This window comes from Ambystoma mexicanum, chromosome 13, assembly GCF_040938575.1.
Source record: "Ambystoma mexicanum isolate Mex_15411 chromosome 13, UKY_AmexF1_1, whole genome shotgun sequence".
Lineage (NCBI taxonomy): Eukaryota > Metazoa > Chordata > Amphibia > Caudata > Ambystomatidae > Ambystoma > Ambystoma mexicanum.
The window spans coordinates 737,123,329-737,145,157 of NC_090938.1; the positions used below are offsets into that span (position 1 = coordinate 737,123,329).

Here is a 21,829-nt window from a genome sequence, read left to right on the forward strand (position 1 = left end):
TTATTCCTACCTGCTTACTTTCAAATGGACTCTAAAGGAAGGGTTAAACTCACAACCAAGCTACCTTTGTCATGGCTGCATCCATTCCACCCCCTCTCTCTTTTCTGAATGAACCAGGCCGGCCTGCAGTTAGGTGGGATAAATGGAAGGATGCCTTTGAGAACTATTTGGTGGCCATGGGGGGGACAGATTCTCACCCACACGCAAGAAAGCTCTGCTGATACATAACTTAGGAGTAGAAGGGCGAAGAATTTTTGATGGCCTTACCGGAAACCAAGTGTCAGGATCTGACGACATGGATGAGTATGAATTAGCTCTGGGTCGCCTGCGAGATCATTTTGAACCAAAGAAAAATGTCAGTTTTGAAAGGCACAAGTTTTTCCAGAGAACACAAGAAAAATCAGAACCTGTAGAATCTTACATTGCATGTTTGAGGTCCCTGAGCTACTCCTGCGAATTTGGACAGCTAAGTGATTCATTAATAAGAGACCAGTTAATAAGATGCACCAACAACGTCAGGGTTCAAGAAAAACTCCTTGCCAAAGACATGAGCCTGGATGAAGCTGTGGATCTGGCCAGGGGCATTGAGTAAACCACTCAGTATGTCAAGGAGCTCAGGATAGACAAATCGATTACTCCATCAGTAGCTGTGTGTGCTCTAGACCAAAGAAAGAAACCCAACTCGTTCAGTGGGAAGAAAGGAAACGGGAACGTGAGAAGTTCTTGTCCTCGATGTGGGAGTTCCAGACACGGCGCAAACTTTCCATCGTGTCCTGCCAAGTTTGGGGAATGCTTCAAATGCAGGGTAAACTGACATTTCGCAAATGTCTGCAAAGTCGCTTCTGTCAGTTATGTGGAACACAGGGCAGAGGATGATAAAGAAGAAAATGTCAAAAGAAGATATGACATACAAGAAGTGGCGGATGTGAGAGAACCAGTCAACAAATATGTTTTTGAGATATCAGCCTTAGCTGGGGAGACGAAGGGCCCTGTGGACACATTTCTTGTTGATGGGTGTGAACTAGTAATGAAGGTAGACACGTGCTCACCTTGGACCATCATATCCCAAGACACCCTGGTCAGTGTTTTAAAAAAAAGTGAGGACATAATTCGACCCACCAGTGTCAGAGCTTGTGGTTATGCGGAGTCGGCCATAGACATTCTGGGGGAATTTCCAGCAATTGTACAATATAAAGAAAGAAGTTGTCAAGCTGTTGTATTAGTGGCGAGGAAAGGTACTTCGCTGTTGGGATGGGAGGAGCAGAGGAGCTTAGGAGTACGAATTCAGGCCAGTGCTCCCAATCCTGTGACTATAGCAGAAGTGGAAGACATTTGGACCAAGGATTTCCCAGATGTGTTTTCGGAAAAATTAGGCAAGCTAAAGAAATTTGAACACCACATAAAGCTCAAAAGCAATGCACAGCCTGTGGTACACAAGGTGAGGCAAGTGCCATTTAAAATGAGAGATCAACTCAAAGAAGAACTGAAGAATTTGGTCAACAAGGGTGTTATTGAGCCTATTACCGCCACTGAATGGTTATCGCCCATTGTATTAGTAGCTAAAGCAAATGGGAAAATGAGACTGTGTGTTGACCTTCGTGCCTTGAACCAGAACATCATTGTTGAGAGACATCCACTGCCAAATATTTCTGAGACTTTGTCAACGTTGGGTGAACCGAAGTGGTTCTCCGTCATCGATCTTTCGTCGGCATATCATCAAGTTCCGTTATCCAAGGAATGCCGACACCTCACCTCTTTCATCACACCAGAGGGGGTGTTTAAGTATAACCGCATGCCTTTTGGGTTGGCCTCCGCGGCCTCTGTTTTTCAGAGGGTGATGGAAGAAGTACTGAGGGGGATTGAAAAAAGTAACAGTTTTTCAGGATGACATTCTTATCTTTGCAGAGAGTGAGCTTGAGCATGATGAAACGTTGAGAGCAGTGTTGGTTAGACTCAGGGAAGCTGGTTTGACAGTGCAGAGGGAAAAATATAAAATTGCAGTGAAGGAGGTCGATTATTTGGGTCACAGGATCTCCTGTGAGGGAATTTCACCCAAGAAATCCCTTGTGGACAGTATTAGAAGTGCTCCTCAACCAAAAGACAAAGAGCAATTGCGCTCTTTCATGGGGTTGGCCGAATATTATCACAAGTTTGTTGACGGCTTTGCCACCATGTCGTCGCCTCTGAGAGAATTGTTAAAGAAAAATGCAAAATATATATGGACGGATGAGTGTCAGAGTGCTTTCCTCAAAATCAAAGAGGGAATTGTACGGGCTCCCTCTTTGGGAGGGTTTGTTGGCAATAGGAAAACTGTATTAGCAGTGGATGCGAGTACTCTGGGTTTGGGTGCTGCTCTTTCTCAGTTTGATGCTGGCAAAGTAGAACACATCATAGCTTTTGCTTCTCGACCTTTGAGGGGTGCGGAAGAAAATTATTCGGTGGTAGAAAGGGAAGCTCTAGCTGTATCGTGGGCTGTTGAGCATTTTAAGTTTTATCTCTGGGGTCAATCTTTCACTGTGAGAACGGGTCATAAGCCATTGGTTCAATTGTTAGGAAGTGGGGACTGGGCCAAAGGTTCCCCTAGAATATCCAGATGGATGGTAGACTTATTAGCTTATGATTTTAGGGTCACATACATACCTGGGAAAGATAACGTAGTGGCAGATTGTTTATCAAGATTGCCTGTGAAAGATAATGATTCTAAAGAATTGAGTGTTGAACAAGGCCTGAGCATTTATGAAGTGAAATATGAAGCCATAGGGAGAGATGAGTGGAAAGATGCTGATGATATGGATGAAATAATAAAACAAGTAAAGGAGTGGACCAAAACAGGTTGGCCCAGGAAGGATCTTATTGAAAAGAAATATGAAGGGTATCATGGCATAAAAGAAGAATTGAGTTTATCAGAGGATGGTTTTCAACTCAGGAAGGGACTAAGGATAGTGCCTCCTTGTAATGTTAGGTCCAAGTTAGTTAACATTGCTCATCAGGGTCATTTAGGATTGGGTGGCACCAAAAGACATATCAGGCAGTCTTTCTGGTGGCCAGGAATTGATAGTGAGGTTGAGAAATGCGTGAGAGGTTGCAGAGAATGTGAAAAGAGTGATAAGAGTAAGGTTATTAGAGAGGCTCCCATAAGACCAGTAAATGTTCCAACTGAACCATGGAAAAAAGTTGCAGTGGATTTAATGGGGCCTTTACAAGATTTGGGAAATGATTTCAAATAGTTGATTGTCCTGGTGGATTACCATTCCAAATGGGTGGAATGGAAGGCGATAAGAGAAGCTAACACGACTCAAATGATAACATTTTTTGAAGAGGTATTTTATAGAGAGGGATTCCCTACAGAGATTGTGTCAGACAATGGTGTTCAGTTCTGCTCTGACAGAATGTTGGAGTTCTTCAACAAGTTTAGTATTAAACATTACAGAACTGCTCTCTACCAGCCTAGGGCTAATGGTTTGGTAGAGAGAACAAACCGATTTATAAAAGGAGGGCTACAGTTGGCTATGGTGGCAGGTCTGAATTGGCAAAGTGTGTTACGGGAGATGGTGTGGAATTATTGCACCACCCCACATTCCGTTACCAGAATTTCCCCATTTATGTCCCTCAAAGGTAGGCAACCAGGGACCAAATTGTGTCCGGGATGGTTGAATTTGGCAAAGAGTACTTATGTGGACAGGACCAAGGTTATGTCACTCATAAGAGAGGCTCAAGATGGGTATATGGAGAGGGCGAATGCTGAAAGGAAATCCAAAACTATAGACTGGAAAAAAGGAGATATGGTTTATGTTAAAAACCCGAGAATATCTCCTAAGTGCATTGAGAGCAAATTTATTGGGCCCAAAAGAATTTCTGTAGTCAGAGGAAATGTAGCCATCATGGAGGGAGGTGAATGTTGGTCCATGGCTAGGTTAGTGAAATGTAACAACAATGGGCCTGATGAAGAGTGTGAAGGCACTGAGAGTGGCAATGATGATAATATGTTTTCGGGTTCTAATGATAATATGTTATCGGGTTCCAATGCTAACATGAGTGGGGACAATTATGCGTCAAAAGATAGCAATGCAAAAGTGGATTTGGGGAGAGTGAGGAGTAAACCTACCTGGTTAAGAGACTACTATACTAATTGAATTCAACAATGTAAGGGAAGAGATGTGTTGGGATATACATATATGTCTTATTATATAATACTTGTTGTGATTTGTTCAAAGTTAGTACTTGATTGGATGTGCAGTGTGTTGGTGATGTCAGTATGATTTGATTGGCTGTGGAGTGTGTGGTAGTTTCTAGAAGATAGCCATTTTGTGTCGAGATCAGAAGGGAGGGGTAAGGCTGTTTGATAACATGCTGTTTTCTTTATGCAGAAGCTAGGTAGATTAAAATGGAAAAACACTGTTTCCTATTTAATAGCAGAGCTAGGCATGTGAGATTGCACAAGGCCTTATTGTTGTTACTTAGCGCTCTAGTTGTACTAAGTGGGCGGCACGTAGGAGAGGGATATATGTTTGTGCTTTGTGGAGCCAGTTGGAAAAGCAGTACACGCAAGGGCGTGCTCAAAAAGAAAAGCAGTAGTAACCCAGGAGAAAAATATATAGAAGGGAGCGCTCGTTTCTGCGTGTCCCTATGCAAAGGCTGCAACCACATCTTTGGGGTATTGAATAGTTTGGTTTGCTTAAGGAATAAAAACAAAAATGTGGCGTAATGTTTGACTCTTGGAAGGGCCTTTTAAACTAAAGTGGAGGTTGCACTTACTGGGACTTGCAAAGTTCAAAACCCCACAAAGTGCATGCTCCTTGTAGTTGGCAGCACGCACTTACAATTGTGTAGGTTTATATTTTGTGTGAGAGGGATCCCACTATTTATGTTACAAATAAACCATTTATGATGTTGAAGAATAATAAACCTCAAAATATGTTTTTTAAAATTATTATTTGACCTTTTGTTCAAGGGAACCTTCAAGAAGCAGAGAGAGAAAATCCTGAGAACATTTGAGCATCTGAAGCAGTTCCTGGAGCGGAAGAAACAGCAGCTGCTCAGCAGACTGGAGAAGGAGCAAGAGGAGAATATGAAGACGATTCAGGAGAAACTGACCCGACTGGAGAAAGAACAATCAACCTACAGGAGCCTAATGACAGAGCTGGAGAGGAAGTGCCAGCAGAAGGATGTGGAGTTACTGAAGGTGAGCAGGGATCGGAAATCTAGAGACCTATAAAAGCAGCATTTCACCCTCAGGGACCTGATCAGAGAGCTATAGTGAAAATGCCAACAGTGGATGTAAACTTACTGAAGATCAGGATCTATAGAACTTGAGCAGTAATCCACCCAGAGGAGCCTGACCGCAGAGATAGAGAGGAAGTGTCAGCAGCAGAAGGATGTGGAGTTACTGAAGGTCAGCGGGATCAGAAACCTAAAGAAATGGAGCAGCATTTCACCCTCAGGGACCTGATCACAGAGCAATAGGGAAAATGGCAACAGCAGGATGTGGATTTACTGAAGATTAGAGGGGGTGAAGGGCTACACGACTAGAACATTATTCCACCCACAGGGGACTCGTCAGAGGGTTAGACAGGGTGAGCATCAGGATGTGGACTTGGTGAAGGTGAGAGGGCATCACGTTTTTATAGACCTATATGTGCCCCATTCCGCACTCTGGTTGGAGAAAAGTGGTCTTGAGTTTTGTGTTCTGGAGGAGCTCCCATTCTACAACTCTGTCAGTCTTGACAGCTTAATTCCTGCTGTTACCATTGGTTTAGCTTAAGTCTGTTCTGGGTGTTTCGATCCTTGAGATACTTCGTCTGCTACTGTCTTCTCTCTTGGTTTCCACTATCTGCAGAGGACGTCTCCTCCAGCATTTGTAATGCGTTTGGTTGTTTCTGTGTTCATAGAAGCCATTACTGCGGCAGTGCTCTTGTATGAGTTGCTTATACCCATCACATTCGAGTCACAAATGCGTGCCACTTTGGCGCACTGTTCTCTGCTGTAAGATTCTCTCCAAATAGTGAGCATGTACACTGTTCATTTTCCAATGGGATGCCAAATGGCTGGGGGACTTGCACTTGGTACATAGTGGCACCTTGACGGGCCAGGAGCCTGAACTTTTGCACCGTTTGAAGTCCACTTACACTGCTATAATTGTTTGGAATCTCCAAAATGATATCCCTGAACTCCTTTCTCACCTACTTCCAGAAAGTAATTGTCAGTTTCGATGGCGGGTGGCGTTCACACGTACCATTCACACATAACAAAACCAAGACACACAGAGGTAATTTTCCAACTCTGGTTTATTCGAATTCCAATCTACTCTGCCTCTCCCCACGCCCCATGTAATGTGATATCCGTTTCCCCTCTCCTCAACTGAAGTCCCTTCTACACCATAACGAGGAGGACTGTTTACACACACCACATTACAACGTCATCCCTTTTTAATAAAATAGTTCTATCACCCCATTTCTTCTAATAACCTTGTGGGTCTGATTCCGGATGCGAGTTGGTCGGCAATCTCTCGACTGGTCCATGTTCGTTAAGGGTGCCGACCTTGCAATGATGTCTTGTTCACCCTCTGACATCTCACAATCCCCTAGATAGTAGACATCTGATTCACACTCATGAGTGCCCACTTCATCACTTCCATTCAGGTCATGAGTAATTTCTCTTTCAACATCAGCTGCCACCAGCATGGCATATGTGAGAAACCAAAGGGTGTCTCACCACTTAGTCCCTTGGGATCTGTCCTCCAGGTGGCCAGGACACGGCCATCGTTTTTGGATCCAGTTCCTGGGGGACGACCAGTGCTGGAGGATCACATGGAAGGGGGGTCTCTGGGGAGTGGGAGTGAGACATCCAGAGGTGAGATGCTGTATCCCCACTCTTGTTTCCCTGCTTCCCCTTCATATTATCTAGGCACTTTACCCCACACGCCTTTCCCACACAAACACTACTATATGGACGGAGCACTCTGAGGGAAGTCAGACTCACACCCAGCCAAACTGTTTAACATGTCCCAACATCAGAGTCAGGCAAAGTCAGGCACTTACGCATAACGACTCACACCTGAATCCCATTACCCTTCCTCACTGGGATAAGGCGGAGCACGGCAGTACACAGAGAGTGAGGCGAAAAGCACAGAGCTGAACAAACTCCATGGTTGCAGCAGTATCGCAGAGGAGGAGTGGTAGTCTTGAACAGGGCTGTGAGAGGGCAGAGGCCCTGTACCCCGTTGTATGGTGAACAACTATCTCTGTTGGATTGGCGAAGGACAAGAGCGAAACCTAGCAGGAGTGCTGATCAAGGCTACAGACTTTGTGCACGATTCTGGAGCCCTCCTGCACGTCTGCTGGAGGCAGCAAGGAAGTGCGGCTGCCAGAGTATCGTGCTTGGCTTGAGAGACAGAGCCGCCGATAGAACAACTTCACATAACCGGTGGGTCGGAGGCGACTGAGAGATACCAGTGTACTTTGAAGCAAAGGCTGCGAGCGGCATGATTTTTACAACTTGAGCGGCTCCATGAAAGGCCTGTATTGAGAGATGCGAGTGTAGGCCAAGCGGCAAGAGGGAGTTGCCGAAATACTTGCAACTCAAAGGCAAGCTACTACAGAGTGGTCCGGGCACCTGGGGTGCTCATTCAAAGGTCTCTTTGGGTGAAAGTGAAGAGTGTGAGAATTGAATGAACTGATTCGAAGTGGTCATGCAGAGGTCACATTGAAATCCCTTTGCACAATCGAAAGACTTCAAAGTAACTGTAAATCTTTAAAGCCGAGAGGTTTGAGCCTGATTGAGGGGAGCCTCTACATGTGAAAGTATATGGACTTAAGCCCGGCAGAGGGGAGTCTGCATACAAGAGAAGGAGAGCAGGTCTGGACACGACAGAGGGAGACCTGAGGCGTTGTCTAAGAAACACTTATATGCACTTGAACCTGGCAGATGGGAGTCCACGTGTAATACAAGGAGAGGGGTCTGAGCCCAGCAGAGGGGGACCTGAAGTGTTGCTGGTAACACATGCATGAACTTGAGCCCGATAGAGGGGAGTCTGCATAAAACCAGAAGGGAAGCAGGGCTGAGCCTGACAGAGGGGGACCTGAAGTGTTGTTTGTGAAACATTATGAGATACTGATGAAATGCTTGAACAAAGTGTTGTTTAGACATTGTTGAAAAGACGTGAACTTTAGAGCAGGTCATTTCCCAGCAGAGAGACTCTTGCTCGACAAGGAAAGAGAGACTTTGCTAAAGAAGACCCTGCTTTGTGAAACAAACTGCTTCTGTGTGCTGCGAATTTCAAGTGTACTCCAAACTCGACTCCTGTTTCGCATTGTCCCGTGCTGAAACGTGGGGAAGGAGAAGCTACAGTTCAGCATTCCTGAACTACCGAACCCCTTGGACATTTTCATTTTGTTATACACCATTTTGTTACAGACGTCATTATCCCACACCCTTTTATTACATAGAGTAAGGATTTGGAATTAGGTTTCTTTAGTGTAGGCCATCTTTGTATTGACACGACACGACCAGGACAGTGTTTTCTTTATTTTGATGGTCGTAGCTTGCTCCAATCATTAGTCATTAGGTTTAGAATAGGCGTTTTCCAACCCATGCAAAGTTCATTAAAACCCCTTAGAATACATTTGTTGTGTCTGTAGTGTTTCTGATACCATGCCTTTCTCACACCCTCTGCACCAGCTCTATTACTTGTTGAAGTGGGAATTCCTATCTTGTTGCCTTTTAAGAGAATATGTTCATCCGTCAAAGATAGCTCATGTTGTACCAACAATAGACTCGTCACTTCATCTTTTTCCCCTTCATTTTACTTTCTTTCCATCTTTTTGGCATGTTTCCACTCTCCATGAGTGAGACAATCCCCAATGATGGAAAAAGCGATATGATCAGATTCTCATTGTAACATGGCCATCGCTACACATTGGCTTTAGTGAGACAGGCATGGTATCAAGAGAGACACAGACTCAAGTTTTTTATCAGTTATAAAAACCTCTATTGAAGTTGGTTATAGGGTTGGTGTAATGCCTACCTGGCCCTTACACTAGGGGGATTGTTCCCTCAACTGAAGTTTCTAAGGGCCGTCAATGTCTGCAAGTCCAAAACCAAAATCCCACTTTGCCATAACCTATGGTTGCCCTCACTCTCTGAAAAAAATGTGTTCAGGATCTTCTCAAAGTAAAAATGCTGGTTCATAAGAAAATGTAAATCAAGACTGGTTTCAAGCATTTTTACCTTTAGGTGCAGTTCTGCCAATATCACCAAAAAAAGTTCAGGAGCAATAAACGAGCTAGGGAGACTGACTGGACCCGAGAAGCCAAGGAGCAAAGAGCGGCAGGAAGTGAAGCCTGGAGGATTTGGAGGAGAGCGGCGTGATGAGACGCTGGCCCGGTGCTTGTGAGGTGTTGCAGCGTGGCTAGGGAGCCGTGTCTCCAGGGAGCCGGAGTGAGGCAGCCTGCATCGTGCTGGCAGCGTTCGAAGCACTGCTTCTTCCCTTGGGACGTGTGCCGGTCCCAAGGGTGTGTGAGGGTCAGGTGGTGAGACACTGACCTCAACCCTGTGTATCCAGAGGGACCGCTCATAAGCGCTACGCTAACCGGTGAGTTTCGAGCAAGTAAGAGAGAAATTCGGGAGCGTGCGGTTGACTGGAGCGGAAAGGGAGAAAGACACAATTTGAAAAGCAGCACGGAGCAGAACGCGAGAGAAAGCACAAGAAGGACAGAAAGTGCAAGATATAAAAGGAAAGCAATAAAAGGAAAAGTAGAAATATATTTCTTTATTTTTTATTCTTTATTTGTGTATAATACAATAGGATTTTTACAAAAGAAGTGAAGAAAATTAACCATATGTTCACAAAGTCTGTTGTCTGTTAATGAGGCTCCTGCTGGAAGAAAAAGAGCGATCAGTTTGCGTTCGAATTCCCACCTGGTTTGGCTAACTTTGCCTTGGAGATCAGGGCATCTTTGCAAGAGTATGTTGAAGGATTTTTACTAGTGCTGTTTGCCAGGCAGCTCTGTCTCCGCCTATCATTCTGTGCCACCATTGTTCTTCATCCATCTGTTGATCGTCAGTCTGGAATTGTTTAAGGTAGGCAGATCTAATCATCTGTTTTTTTGGCCAAGAAAAGAGCAGGTGGCGAATTGTCTCTTTTTCTTTTCCACAGAGGCGGCACTCGCTGGTCGCGGAGAGACCTCGTATTGCCAAAATTTAATTAGTTTCCAATAGGTTCAGTCTGGCCCTTAGAAGATAGTTACATGCCGCTCTGCTTGGAAATTTGGCTATGTAGCCTTGTAGGTCGTTAAACTTTCTTTAGATATGTAGATGTGTCGTTAGTTTGTTTGCAGCCGCTGCATTTAGAGTCATGCACCAGTCCAGAGTTTTGAGTTTTTGTATTCCTCTGACTGGGTTTGTAATCAGGTCTTCTTCATTGCAGACGATAGAGCTTGGTAAGTACTTGTTGTCGTTCTTCCAAGAAGATAGTAGTTTGCCAGTTTCATCTTGCATTTCTGTTCCTATCAGTGTGTATATTGATTGGCTGTTTTGGATTAGGCATTTTTGGTATAGCAGCAATGAGTTGGTGTTCATTGTTCCCAATAAGGACAGAAGACTTAATTCTCGCCGAATTAAAGGCATCGGTGTAGACTTGGGAAGAGACAAGACTGTCCTCCAGAAGTGTGCTTCCAACCTCGGCCAGATTCTTTTGATATTAGAGGCATCGCCTCGGCTCCGTACGTGATGGTTGGGACAACTTTCATTTTGGAGAATTCAATCGCCGGGATGGTTGAGAATCGGCCGAACTTCAGGTCGATTGCCTTTCCTTGAGCGGCCAGCTTTTTTATTTTGCATTCTAGACTTTCCTGCATCAAGCTTTCTTGTTTAGAGCTGTCGAGGATTACACCGAGATATTTGAACTCTTTGTATTTCTCTATTTCGCTCTCTTCAAGATACAAACGTAATATTTAAGTTTTTTTCGGAGCCTTTTCGAGGGTCATTATTTTTGTTTTGTCTGTCATGACTACTGGGTTTCCCCCTAAAAAGAGTTTCCAAGATTTCCTGGGTAGTTGCTTACAATTCCTGGTCAAGGGGTAGGTAGGCATGTGGGGTATGCTTAAAAGAATGCTTCCTCATCAACCAACATGGCCGCCTGGTAGTACTCCTTAGGTTGGGCAATGCAGTCTAGTTTCTGTCACTCCTGGAGTATTTAAGCCCCTCCCCTTTGTTTTGCAGTGCTTCGCGTCTTTTCTGCTGTTACAGGATGCTTACCTCAGCTGCACTCTTGTGAAGATTTCCCCCTCGGCATTTTTCACTAAAACTGTTCTATTAGTGAATTCCGTTCTGTAATTATTGTTCCCTCTATGGTTTGTTTGTTTGTTTGTTTTGTTTGTTTATTTATTTGTATAGCGCTCCTGACCCAGGGCTATATGGGCGCTTAAACATCAAGTTATAGGCAAAGGTAGGGAACAATTGTACAGTAGTGAAGCATATGTATAGTTGACAAGAAAGCAGTTAGCGCACAGATAATAATAGGCAGACATAGTAAAGGATACATTGTACATTAGGTATGCATACATACATGGTTGGTTATTTGTTGAGTAACCAAGTGATGACCTTAGCTCTGAAAGGTTGGAAGGTGGGTGTGGATTTGATATCCAGTGGAATGGTGTTCCATAGTTGTGAGGCTAGAGCTGGGAAGCTGGAACCACCAGCTCTTTTGAGGGAGTATTTGGGCACCGTCAGTTGTAGTGTATTAGAGGATCTAGTGGTTCTGGTATTCTGTCTTAATGTAAATTTGTTAGTGAGATAGGGCGGGGCTAGGTGGTTAAGAGCTTTGTAGGTGAGGCAGATGGTTTTTAGGTCTTTTTTTTGTTGGATGGAAAGCCATTTGCATGGGATTCTTGTAGCCGAGATATGTTCTCTTCTGGGAATATTTAGGGCGGCACAGAGTGCGTTGCTTTGTAGAACTTGCAATTTATTGATTACCGTTTTGTTGGCACCTACATAAAGGCTATTGCAGTAATCCAGTTTGGATTGTATGAGTGCTCTGGCTAAAGTCAGGCAGTTGTTGGGGGAAATCAGCGGTCTACAGGCCCTAATTAGTTTACCAGTGTAGGCAGTTGCTGAGGCAGTCATATTAATTTGTTTGGCTAGGTTGGTATTCGTGTCTAGGTAGAAACCAAGGGTTTTTACATTTTTGGCGATGGGGATGGTGTTGCCGTCAATGGTGAAGCTGGTGTAGCTGGGACAGAGTTTCCAGATGGTGTTGGGTGAGCCGACAAGGAGCAGTTCGGTCTTGTCATCATTCAGGCAAAGGCCATGTGTGGCCATCCATGCCTGAATGATGGAGAAGACTTCACTGATCCAGACCGAGTTGTAATTGCCGGATAGGGTGAGGAGTATCTGGGTGTCATCTGCGTAATTAGTGTAGGTGACACCCAGAAGGTCCAGCTTGTCGAATAGGGGCTTTGTAAATATATTATACAAAGTAGGTGAGACACAAGATCCTTGTGGGACACCGCAAGTAATGGGGATAGGGTCGGCCGCTGCTAGGGGTGAGAAGACCCGCATGGTCCTATTGTCCAGGAAGGATTGGATCCATGTGACCGCAGAGTGGGAGAAGTGTGCTGCCGATGACAAATGGTTGCACAGGATTTTGTGGTCAACCAGGCCAAAGGCAGCTGAGAGGTCGAGGAGAAGAAGGATGGCAGCCTTACCTTTATCTTTGAGGTCGTCTATCTGGCACTTGAGATCAACAAGGGCCGTTTCTGTCCCGTGTTGTGGTCGAAAGCCAGATTGGCGAGTTCCTAATAAATGGTTTGTCTCGAGGTAATCCTGGATTTGTAGATAGGCCACTCTGTCAAGAATTTTTAGTAAGAATGGGACGGTGGTAATGGGTCTATAATTCGTGGGTATATCTGGGTCGAGAGTTGTTTTTTTTAGTAGTGGTAGGACCCAGGATTGTTTCAGATTACTAGCGACCAACTTATTGGAGAATGACAGGTTTATTAATTTGGTAATGAAGGGGGAGAGATCCCTGGCTGCATCTTTTATGATCTGTGCGGGGCAACTGTCCCCCTTGCAATTCGAGGGTTTCAAAGACGCTATAATTTTTTGTACTTCAGGTATGGATACCTTTTGGAAAGTAAAGCCTGGGCTAGTGGCGGTAGGTGGAGGAGGGGTGGAACTGGAAGTAGGACCATGAGTGAGTTGTTGTCGTTTGTTGTTAATTTTAGTTTGGAGCCCTGAAATTTTGTTAGCAAGGGCATTCTGGATCCCTGTGCACCATGGTTTATCCTTAGTGCAAGTATCAGTGGGAGGAATCGGGTTTTCTAATTCCTTTAGGATGTTAAAGAGCTCTTTTGTGCTAGAGCTTGCCTGAGAGATCCCGGAGTTAAGAGATTCTTTCTTAGCGCGTGTAATCTCATTTTTGTAGAGAGTAGAGATATTGGTGAGATTAGTTCTGTTATTTACTGAAGGCACTGATTTCCATAATGCTTCAAGTTTACTTTTTTGTTGCCAGAGAAGTTTGAGCTCCGGGGTGTACCATGTATTCAGGTGCGCTTTTGGTTTCCCTTTGCGCATTTTTAGTGGGGCAATGATGTCGATGGCTTTGGCCATGGAATCATTATAGACGTTGACCAGTTGGTTGAAGTCAGTTGTGGGCTGTATTGCGTTCAGAGTAGGGGTCACCAAGGGTATTAATGCTTCCGCTGTGATTTATTCTTTTTCCTAGTTGGACAGGCCGGTGCAATAACAGGCCTTTTATGCACTAAATTGCTAGTATTAATGTCAAATGGGAGGAAGTGGTGATCAGTCCAGATGAGCTGTACGGGATCTTTCATGGTAATGTTGCAGTTAAGGGCGGTTACCCAGTCAAGGATTCTGCCCTTCGAGTGGGTGGGTTTGGAGCAGAGTTGTTGGAGGCCATGCTCCTCTAATGCCGTGGCCAGGGCAATGGCTGGAGTGTCGAGAGCGTCATTAAACCCAAGATTGAAGTCTCCAAGTATAATCATTTGTGCTGACGGTTTGGAACTTTCGGCAACTAGTAAGGTGATGTCTTCCTCAAATGATCCAGGTGGGCCCGGGGGTCTGTAAATTAAATGCAACGTGATAGTGCTCTTAGGGGAAGTTTGTAATTTGACTGTGAGATGCTCACACATGATTTAAGTGGAGGAGTCTAATATCAAGCGAGGACTTAAAGATAATAGCTACACCACCTCCTCGAGCGTTAGGTCTATCTGCTCTGAGGATGGTGTAGTTATCAGGTATAGCTAGGGTGAGAGATGGTCCTGCAGCATCATGCAACCAGGTTTCGGTTACAGCGAGGAAGTCCAGGTTGTTAGTTAGAATAATGTCGTCGACTTCTATGGAATGGGTGACTAGTGATCTAACATTTAGAAGAGCTCCTTTTGGAGTAGGAGGGGTGGAATTGATCAGTGTTACAGTGTGATTGTTAGTCTTATTGGGTAGTTTAGATGTGCGTTTGCTAGTTCTATGGTGGGTTCTGGCACCAAGTCTATTGTTCTGATCGGTAGGGATGAAGGTAGTGGTTCGAGAGACAGTTAGGTCAGCGGTTATGGAGGTGCTGTAGTCAAGGGTGGGGCATGATGCTCTCATGTCGGTAGGGTTCCGCTTGGAGATATCTGAGTACTTATTGGCTGGGACATCAGAAGAATGTGCGTGGCCATGGGTAGGATAGGCGGATTGTGAGACCGGGAGGAAGGCCGGTGTGGTAGGCAAGAATGGTGTGGGGCAGATGATAGGGTAATGTCTTGGGCAGGCAGGTCTGGCTAGACCATTTTTGTGGGCTATGTAACTATTGCCAGTGCAGAGTATGTTGCTTTGCATGACACAAAAGGGGAACATGATCGCCGTAAGGCAGAGTAGCATGCTAGGGCTGGGGTGACGTGCAGAGGATTGGCGAATAAGGGGCATTGGTGACATAAGGTAGGCACAATACAAATCAGATGTGGTCTGGAAGCAACCATAGGGCACAACACAATTCAAATGTGGTCTGGAAGCGAACATAAGGCACAACACAATTCAAATGTGGTCTGGAAGCGACCATAGGGTACAACACAATTCAAATGTGGTCAGGACGCGACCATAGGGCACAACACAATTCAAATGTGGTCTGGAAGCGACCATAGGGCACAACACAATTCAAATGTAAGTTGCTGTGGGGCTGGGTGGACCGCATAGAGTGGCGGTGCTAGTGTGCCGTGGTGGTACCTGAGCGCAGAGGGGCTGCTGGACAAAAACAAGCCTGCCAATAGGTTAGGAGAGCAGTATATCTTTAGGTTAGAGGCAGGGTGAAGATGCACTAAAGCAAAGGTCAGATGAGATAACGTTCCGGTGTGATATGTGAGAGTCAGATGGGTTGCGGGCTCAGTGGAGCGTTGATGCTGCAGGCGCAAAGTTACCTTAACAGGTGAGTCTGGAGGTCCAGGGGGTCTGGCAGACGGCAGAGTCGGCAGTGAACAGGCTGAGAACAGGCACCAGCCTTGTTCCCGAGGGCCTTGGAAGGAGAGGGCCGGCTGTTCTTTGTTCCCTCGCCCTTTTCGGAACACCAGGTGCTTGAGGTTGAACTCCTTAGTGAGAGAGAACTTCATGGGACGTTCTCTCACCAGCTGCTACGGATCGCAAGTATCACTTGTTTAAAAGATTTACATGGCGGTCTGTTAATGCCATTGCTTGTGTGTGTTGCGCCGAGTGAGGCTTGCCGCAGTATCCCGAGTTTGGGTGTCACTTGAAGTGAGTTGGGCATTGTTGATATTTTTTAGTTGTTGCCGCTTCCGATCCTCGGAACGCGGTGCGCGTGTTTCCAGTCAGCTTTTCAGGAAAAAAGCGTGTGCTCTGTAATAACCATAGTGTTTGGTGGTGCGGCTCTGCGCTTCATGCAGTATTAGTTTTGTACGCATGTTTGCTGTCAGTGGTTTTCGAGTTTGAAGTGTGCGCACCTCAAAAGAATAAACCATTTCATGCGCTAGTGCAGTTCAGTATTTCATTCCGTGCTAGTTTTTGAAAACACGTAGCTTTCGTTTTCCCTCTAATACCCAAGTTTACAAGTTACGTGTTGTCAGTCACTTATTGGTGAATTAGGAATTGAATGTCCAATTCTCTTCAGGAAGTTATACTGTCCTTTTGAAAACACTGGTACATTTTAGTTTCCCATTCGTCCTATTAGAAGCTGGTTGTTTCCTTAAGGTATTGCACACACCAATTTAAATAGCATTTTCCATGTTGTGTTTGTCCAGAGTTACAACCTGTTCTGGGTAGGGAAGTTCTTTGGACATTTCTGACTCCTCATTTAAGGGCCACTCCTAGTTTGTCCCGCAGGTAGTGACTCTCCATTCACCTCAGCCAATTCCCCTTCTTCAGAACAAGCACCCCTGCGCAGAAGCAGGATGGAGAGCCACACATCTCACAAGATAAGGTAATTGAGTAATATTGTTGTACTAGGGGTTATGGAAATCTGCAGTTAATGCCCATTTGCATTAGGACTCATTCTAATTGCCCCTTTTGTGTTTATTATTTGTTTCCTGGGGTATAGAAAAAGAGTCCAGTAGAGAGTGAGCAATAGATAACACCGCACCCTGAGAAGTGTGGTAGTGACATTCACGTGGTGTTCCCGCGGAGTCTAAGGTAAGCGTTACATTGTCTTTGTTAATTTCCAGGTTATTTTCTGTGATGTAACGCAATAGGCTGTTGAGCTGCCTCTGGAGACCTACTGGGGTCTGGTCGAGAAGGATAAGATCGTCCGCGTACAAGAGTCGACTGATTTTGGTGCAGGCCAATTTTGGTGGAAACGCTCTGGTGGAATCTTCCGTTGGCACATAGTCGCCTATGTAGGCTAGAAAAAGAGCTGGTGCAAGGGGGCATTCTTGTTTGACCCCTATTGCAGTAGGGATTTCTGTGGAAAGGCTCCCTTGTTGGGTTAAATGCAGTCGAAGTGTCGTGACAGTGTCTAGGGCCTTTATAGGCAAGAGAATCTCTTTCGGGCAGTTCCACTCTGCTTGTTTCGACCAGAGGCGTGTTCTGTTGACCAGGTCGAATGCTTGCGTTAAGTTGATAAAGGCCACAAATATTCTTGGTCTTCCCTCCAGGACCTTGCTTTTTAGAGTACTCATTGCTAAGATGTTAGCTGTTGTGCCTGCGTTTTCATTTTATCCCGACTGAAAGATGTCATTGCATGGAGCACTTTTTGCCCATTCCTGGAATCTTTTCAGTAATAGTGCTCCAGAGACGTTCCCAATACAGTCTAAGAGCACTATTGGGCGATAGTTTGATGGGTCGCTGGTATTTCCCTTCTTATTAATTGGCACGATTATTGCCTCCGTCCATGAGGGTGGGATGGATTTCTGTTCCGCACATCTCATAAAGGTTTTACTTAAGAGGGTTGCCTATTCTGTTGGATGGTTTTTAAGGTCCTTGTTGGTTATGCCGTCGGGCCCCGGAGCTCGGGAGTTTTTTAGTTTTTTGAGTTGGACAAATATCTCTTCTTGGTCGTTGAGTGTCTCCCACTGTAGGTGTATCTCCTGGGCACTTCTCTAACTGAGTCCGCAGTGAGTTTTAAGCGATTTCCCTGATTATTTGGTTCCACGCGGAGCGACGTAGTTGTCGTCTTGTCAAAGCTATTCAACCAAGATGTTGTTAGCTGGTTGTGATCGCTGGCCACTGTGCTGTGGACCTAAACAAGACGTGATCATTTGTAGGAATGGTTGTGATACATATATGTAGTCTATGGTGCACCGCAGTTCTCCCCGCTCCCATGTTGGTAGACGGTTTTTATTCTCAAAGACAGAGTCATGGTTGAGCATGTTTCTTGAAGCCATTAACTTAGAGCACGAGTGGTCTCTCTGAGTGGTCGCTATAGGTTTATTTTCCCCTTGCTGTTATAGGTCGTTTGAAACAACACGTTCAAGTTGCCACAAATTATGAAGGAGGACACCTGGTACGTTGCCTGGATGTCGTCAATCGCTTTCTCCAGCATGTCAAGATAGGCCTGCACTTCTATGGCCGCTGGGTTCCAATAGGTGTTGAAAATTGCGATGGGTATTTGAGAGTTTGTGGTAGCAGCTGTCGTCGTCTGGGCCCAGTCTAGAAGAACTGCCAACAGTGATAGATTCGACTGGAGGGTTTCTTTTATCGTGAGGCCTTGTCCCTTACGGCACGCAGTAAGCAGGCCTGATGAAGGGCAGCCTAATAGGCCTTTTCTTGCTGGGGCCAAGACGAGATCGTAGCCGTCCAAGACTGGTTTGTCTGTAAGCTAGGTTTCTTGGAGACAGATGATGTCAAAAGAAGCCAGATGTGCGTCTCCAGGGGCAGTCAAGTGATGGTGGCCTCTCGTGTTCCAAGAGGATAGTTTTAGATCTTTTGAAAGTGTGTTTGCTGACGAGTCGTCTCTTACCTCGTTTGGCCGACCAGCAAATTGCTATTTCTTGTGATTTAGTGTCAAGGCCTTTGGCCGCCAGGACCTTAGGCCTTGTTGGATCAGTCCTTTGTCTCCCGGTTAATCTAAGGCTCTTGCAGCCTCCGTTCTTTGTGTATGAGAACTTTGCATTTCTGAGGTTCGGGCGGTCTCTTTTCGGCTTGGACGGCCTGCATTTTTCTTGACCTCGGGTTCAGAATGTTTAAACTGATTTGCAATTCCTTCACCGTGGTCTATATGTGGTATTTGTTGAGCGTCGGTTTCTGTTTGAGATGAGAAGTGAGTTTTAGGTTCTCTTGTCTCTTTCGTTCGAACGTCTTCTCTAGTTCTCTTGTGGGTGACATTTTCCTCCCTGTGGCTATACTTCTGGATATTTTTAGAGGAGAAATTTGGAGATGGTGACCTATTTCGTGTGCTCTGGGGCTCCGGTGATCGGGGACCCTGGTTTCTAGTTGTCGATTCCGTAAGTATGTATCCCAGTTTTCAGAGCTTGTGGGACTCGTGCCTTATTAAAGTTTTCACCCTCATTGACGGAATATGCAAGTAGGTCTTTGTTTTGCGGTGACTGTTGCTTGGGTCCACGATCTTCAAGTCATCTGATTTGATCCTTCCAAGGGCTGAAATAAGGCTGAATAAAGCTAGGACTCCTCTTCTGTTCAGGATGATTTCATCATAGTTTTCTGGGCTCTGTTCTAGTTTTAGTGCCCATGTGGTTTTCTCTGTTCTTCCTGGCGTCTTGTGGTAGGCCTCTGTTCTGGACTTGTAATGGAAGGTTTGGTGTTTTAATTTGCCTGGATTTTTTTTTTTTTCATTCTTTCTCGTCTGCTTGCTTCTTTTTGGAGATTTTCCTCCATGGAGCTTCCTGGCATTCCGATTGTTGTCACAGTGCTTTCGAGACTGTGATGTCTTGTGGGACGGAGGCAACCTGCCACTCTACGCCACTCAGCAATAAAAGGAAAAGTAGAAATATGGAAAAGGCGCTAACAGCGCAGAAGGAAAGTAAAGTCCAGAAAAGGCATTTCAAGAGTGTGAACGATCCGAAAGGAGGATATACGTGAAAGGGTGCACAGAAGAATGAAAGAAGTGTGCAAGAGGTATGATAAGGAAAAGGACAGGTGTCGTAAATCTCCCCCCGTCTCACCTGGGATCGCTTCTTGCTCTGTTCCGCGGGAGGATTCCTCTTGTGGACGGATCGGGTCTTGTATAGACTCGCTCGAGTCTCGTCCGGCTGCAGAGCGCGTTCAGAGTTCCGGGAAGGCCGCTGTTCCAGGATGTCCAGGAAAGTAGGTAGCGGTCGCTAAGAATGGGGATTCCAGGAGTCGAATAGAGGGAAAGGGAGAAGGAAGGAGGAAGGAAACCAGGATCTTGGATATAAGATTCGCCGAACAGCACACACACGTCAAGTCACTACCGAATGATAGCGTTGAGACGCGCGGGGCCGCGGGGGCATGGCCAATTTATAGGACGTGCCGTGTGCGATGTGGAAGCTGGTATGAGGCAAGTCGCTTGTTGCGGCCATGTTGGGAGTAACAAGGAATACAAGCCCCGGCGCGATAAGGACCGGGAGGTCCAGAAGGGGCAAGTTCTATGGGTCATGACAGCATGCCTCCTCCGAAGACCTGTTCCACCAGGTTTGCCCGGGTGTATGAGATGGAATCTTCTAAGCAGTCGAGGGGTATTTAAGTTAGAAACTGGTTCCCAGGTTCTCTCGCTAGGAGGGTATCCTTTCCATTCAGGTATTGAAGTCGATTCCGTTTATACCTGGAATCGCATATTCGGGACACTTCATATTCCAGCTGATCATTCACAACAACAGGACTGGGTCTGCAGGATTTTCGGGAGGATTGGAAGTAAGGTTTCAATAGGGAGGTGTGAAAGACTGGGTGTATTTTCTTCCAGGAATCGGGTAGCTTGAGTCGGAATGAGACAGGATTGACGACTTCCTTTATGGAAAATGGTCCATAGTACCGAGGAGCCAATTTGTTTGGCCGTAGATGTCGGGGTAATAGTTTCGAGGACAACCAGACTTGATCACCAACAGAATAAGAGGGCGCTGGTCTTCTCTTGGAATCCGCATAGAGCTTAGTGCGTGTTTGGGCCTCTTTCAATTGTTCCTTGGCTTCCTTGTGAATGTTGATGAGAGTCTGTATCCAAGAGTCGAGAGTAGGTACTGGAGTGGGATGTGGAAGAACAGAAGGTAAAACGGACGGGTGAAAACCTTGACTGCAATAGAAAGGGCTGACCTTGAGTGCTGAGTGGTCGGAATTGTTGTAGCCAAACTCGGCCAGGGGTAGGAGGAGAGACCAGTCATCCTGAACCTTGGTGGCAAAACAACGAAGATATTGCTCCAGAGTTTGATTTACACGTTCCGTGGCTCCGTTGGTTTCTGGGTGATAACCTGATGAGAGAGCGCGTTGGATCCCTAGAATACGACAGAGATCTTTCCAGAATTGTGAGACATATTGAGGTCCTCGGTCCGATATGATCTTGGAAGGAAGTCCGTGGAGACGGAAAATATGTTCCAGGAAGATTCCAGCAAGTTCTGAGGAGGATGGTAGTTTATACAAAGGTGTGAAATGAGCCATACGGGTGAACAAGTCTATGGTTACCATGATGGTCGTGTACCCTCGGAAGGTGGTAACTCCACAATTAAGTCTGTAGCAATAAACTCCCATGGTCTTGTTGGCAGCGATGGTTGCAGTAGAATACCCGCCGGTCTCTTGTTATCATGTTTGTTTTGACTGCAGACAGTACAATCCTTGACTTACTGTTGTACGTCGGTCTTCATTTGAGGCCACCAAAACTGTCTTTGTATAAAACGGAGGGTGTTAGTTATACCACGATGACAGGAGTGAGGGGTATCATGGCAGAGGTTTATTACCTTGTGTTGTAATGTCTGCGTAGGAATGACCAGTGCATTGTCCTTGAATAGATATTCTTCCTTGACTCTTAGATTCCATGGATTTTCCTTCCAGAGGTCAGAGGACTGGGTTTGCGCTCGGATTTCTTCCAGGAGGTTGATTGCTTGAGCTACAAAGATAGTTTGGGGAAAACTCTTAGGATAGGCCTTGTCCTCAGTGGCTGCGTAGTCTGGACATCGAGATAAGGCGTCAGCAATCATGTTTTGTGATCCGGGAACGTGAGTGATTTGGAACTGGTAATGGACAAAGAAGTAGGCCCAACGCGCCTGACGACTGTTCCTGCACTCCAAAGACTGTAGGATTTGGAGATTCTGATGATCTGTGCGGACCTGAACTGGATATCTAGCACCCAGAAGTAGGTGTCGCCATTCAGTGAAGTCTTGGCGGATGGCCAAGAGTTCCTTTTCCAGGACGGAATAGTGAGTCTCACTGGGGGTCAGGGTTCGTGAAAGGTAAGCAATGGGGTGTTCCAGTCCATCCTCAAGTTCCT

The 21,829-nt window shown here is 45.7% G+C and overlaps 1 protein-coding gene across 1 annotated transcript in view; it reads left to right on the plus strand.

Annotated features, from left to right (window-relative positions):
• LOC138521861 (E3 ubiquitin-protein ligase TRIM39-like) overlaps nucleotides 1-21,829 on the plus strand; it is a 159,100-nt gene that overhangs the window by 26,348 nt on the left and 110,923 nt on the right. Inside the window, exon 3 of the mRNA XM_069635007.1 lies at nucleotides 4,952-5,182. Within this exon, the coding sequence (XP_069491108.1) occupies nucleotides 4,952-5,182 (231 nt within the window). The remainder of the gene's footprint in view (nucleotides 1-4,951; nucleotides 5,183-21,829) is intronic.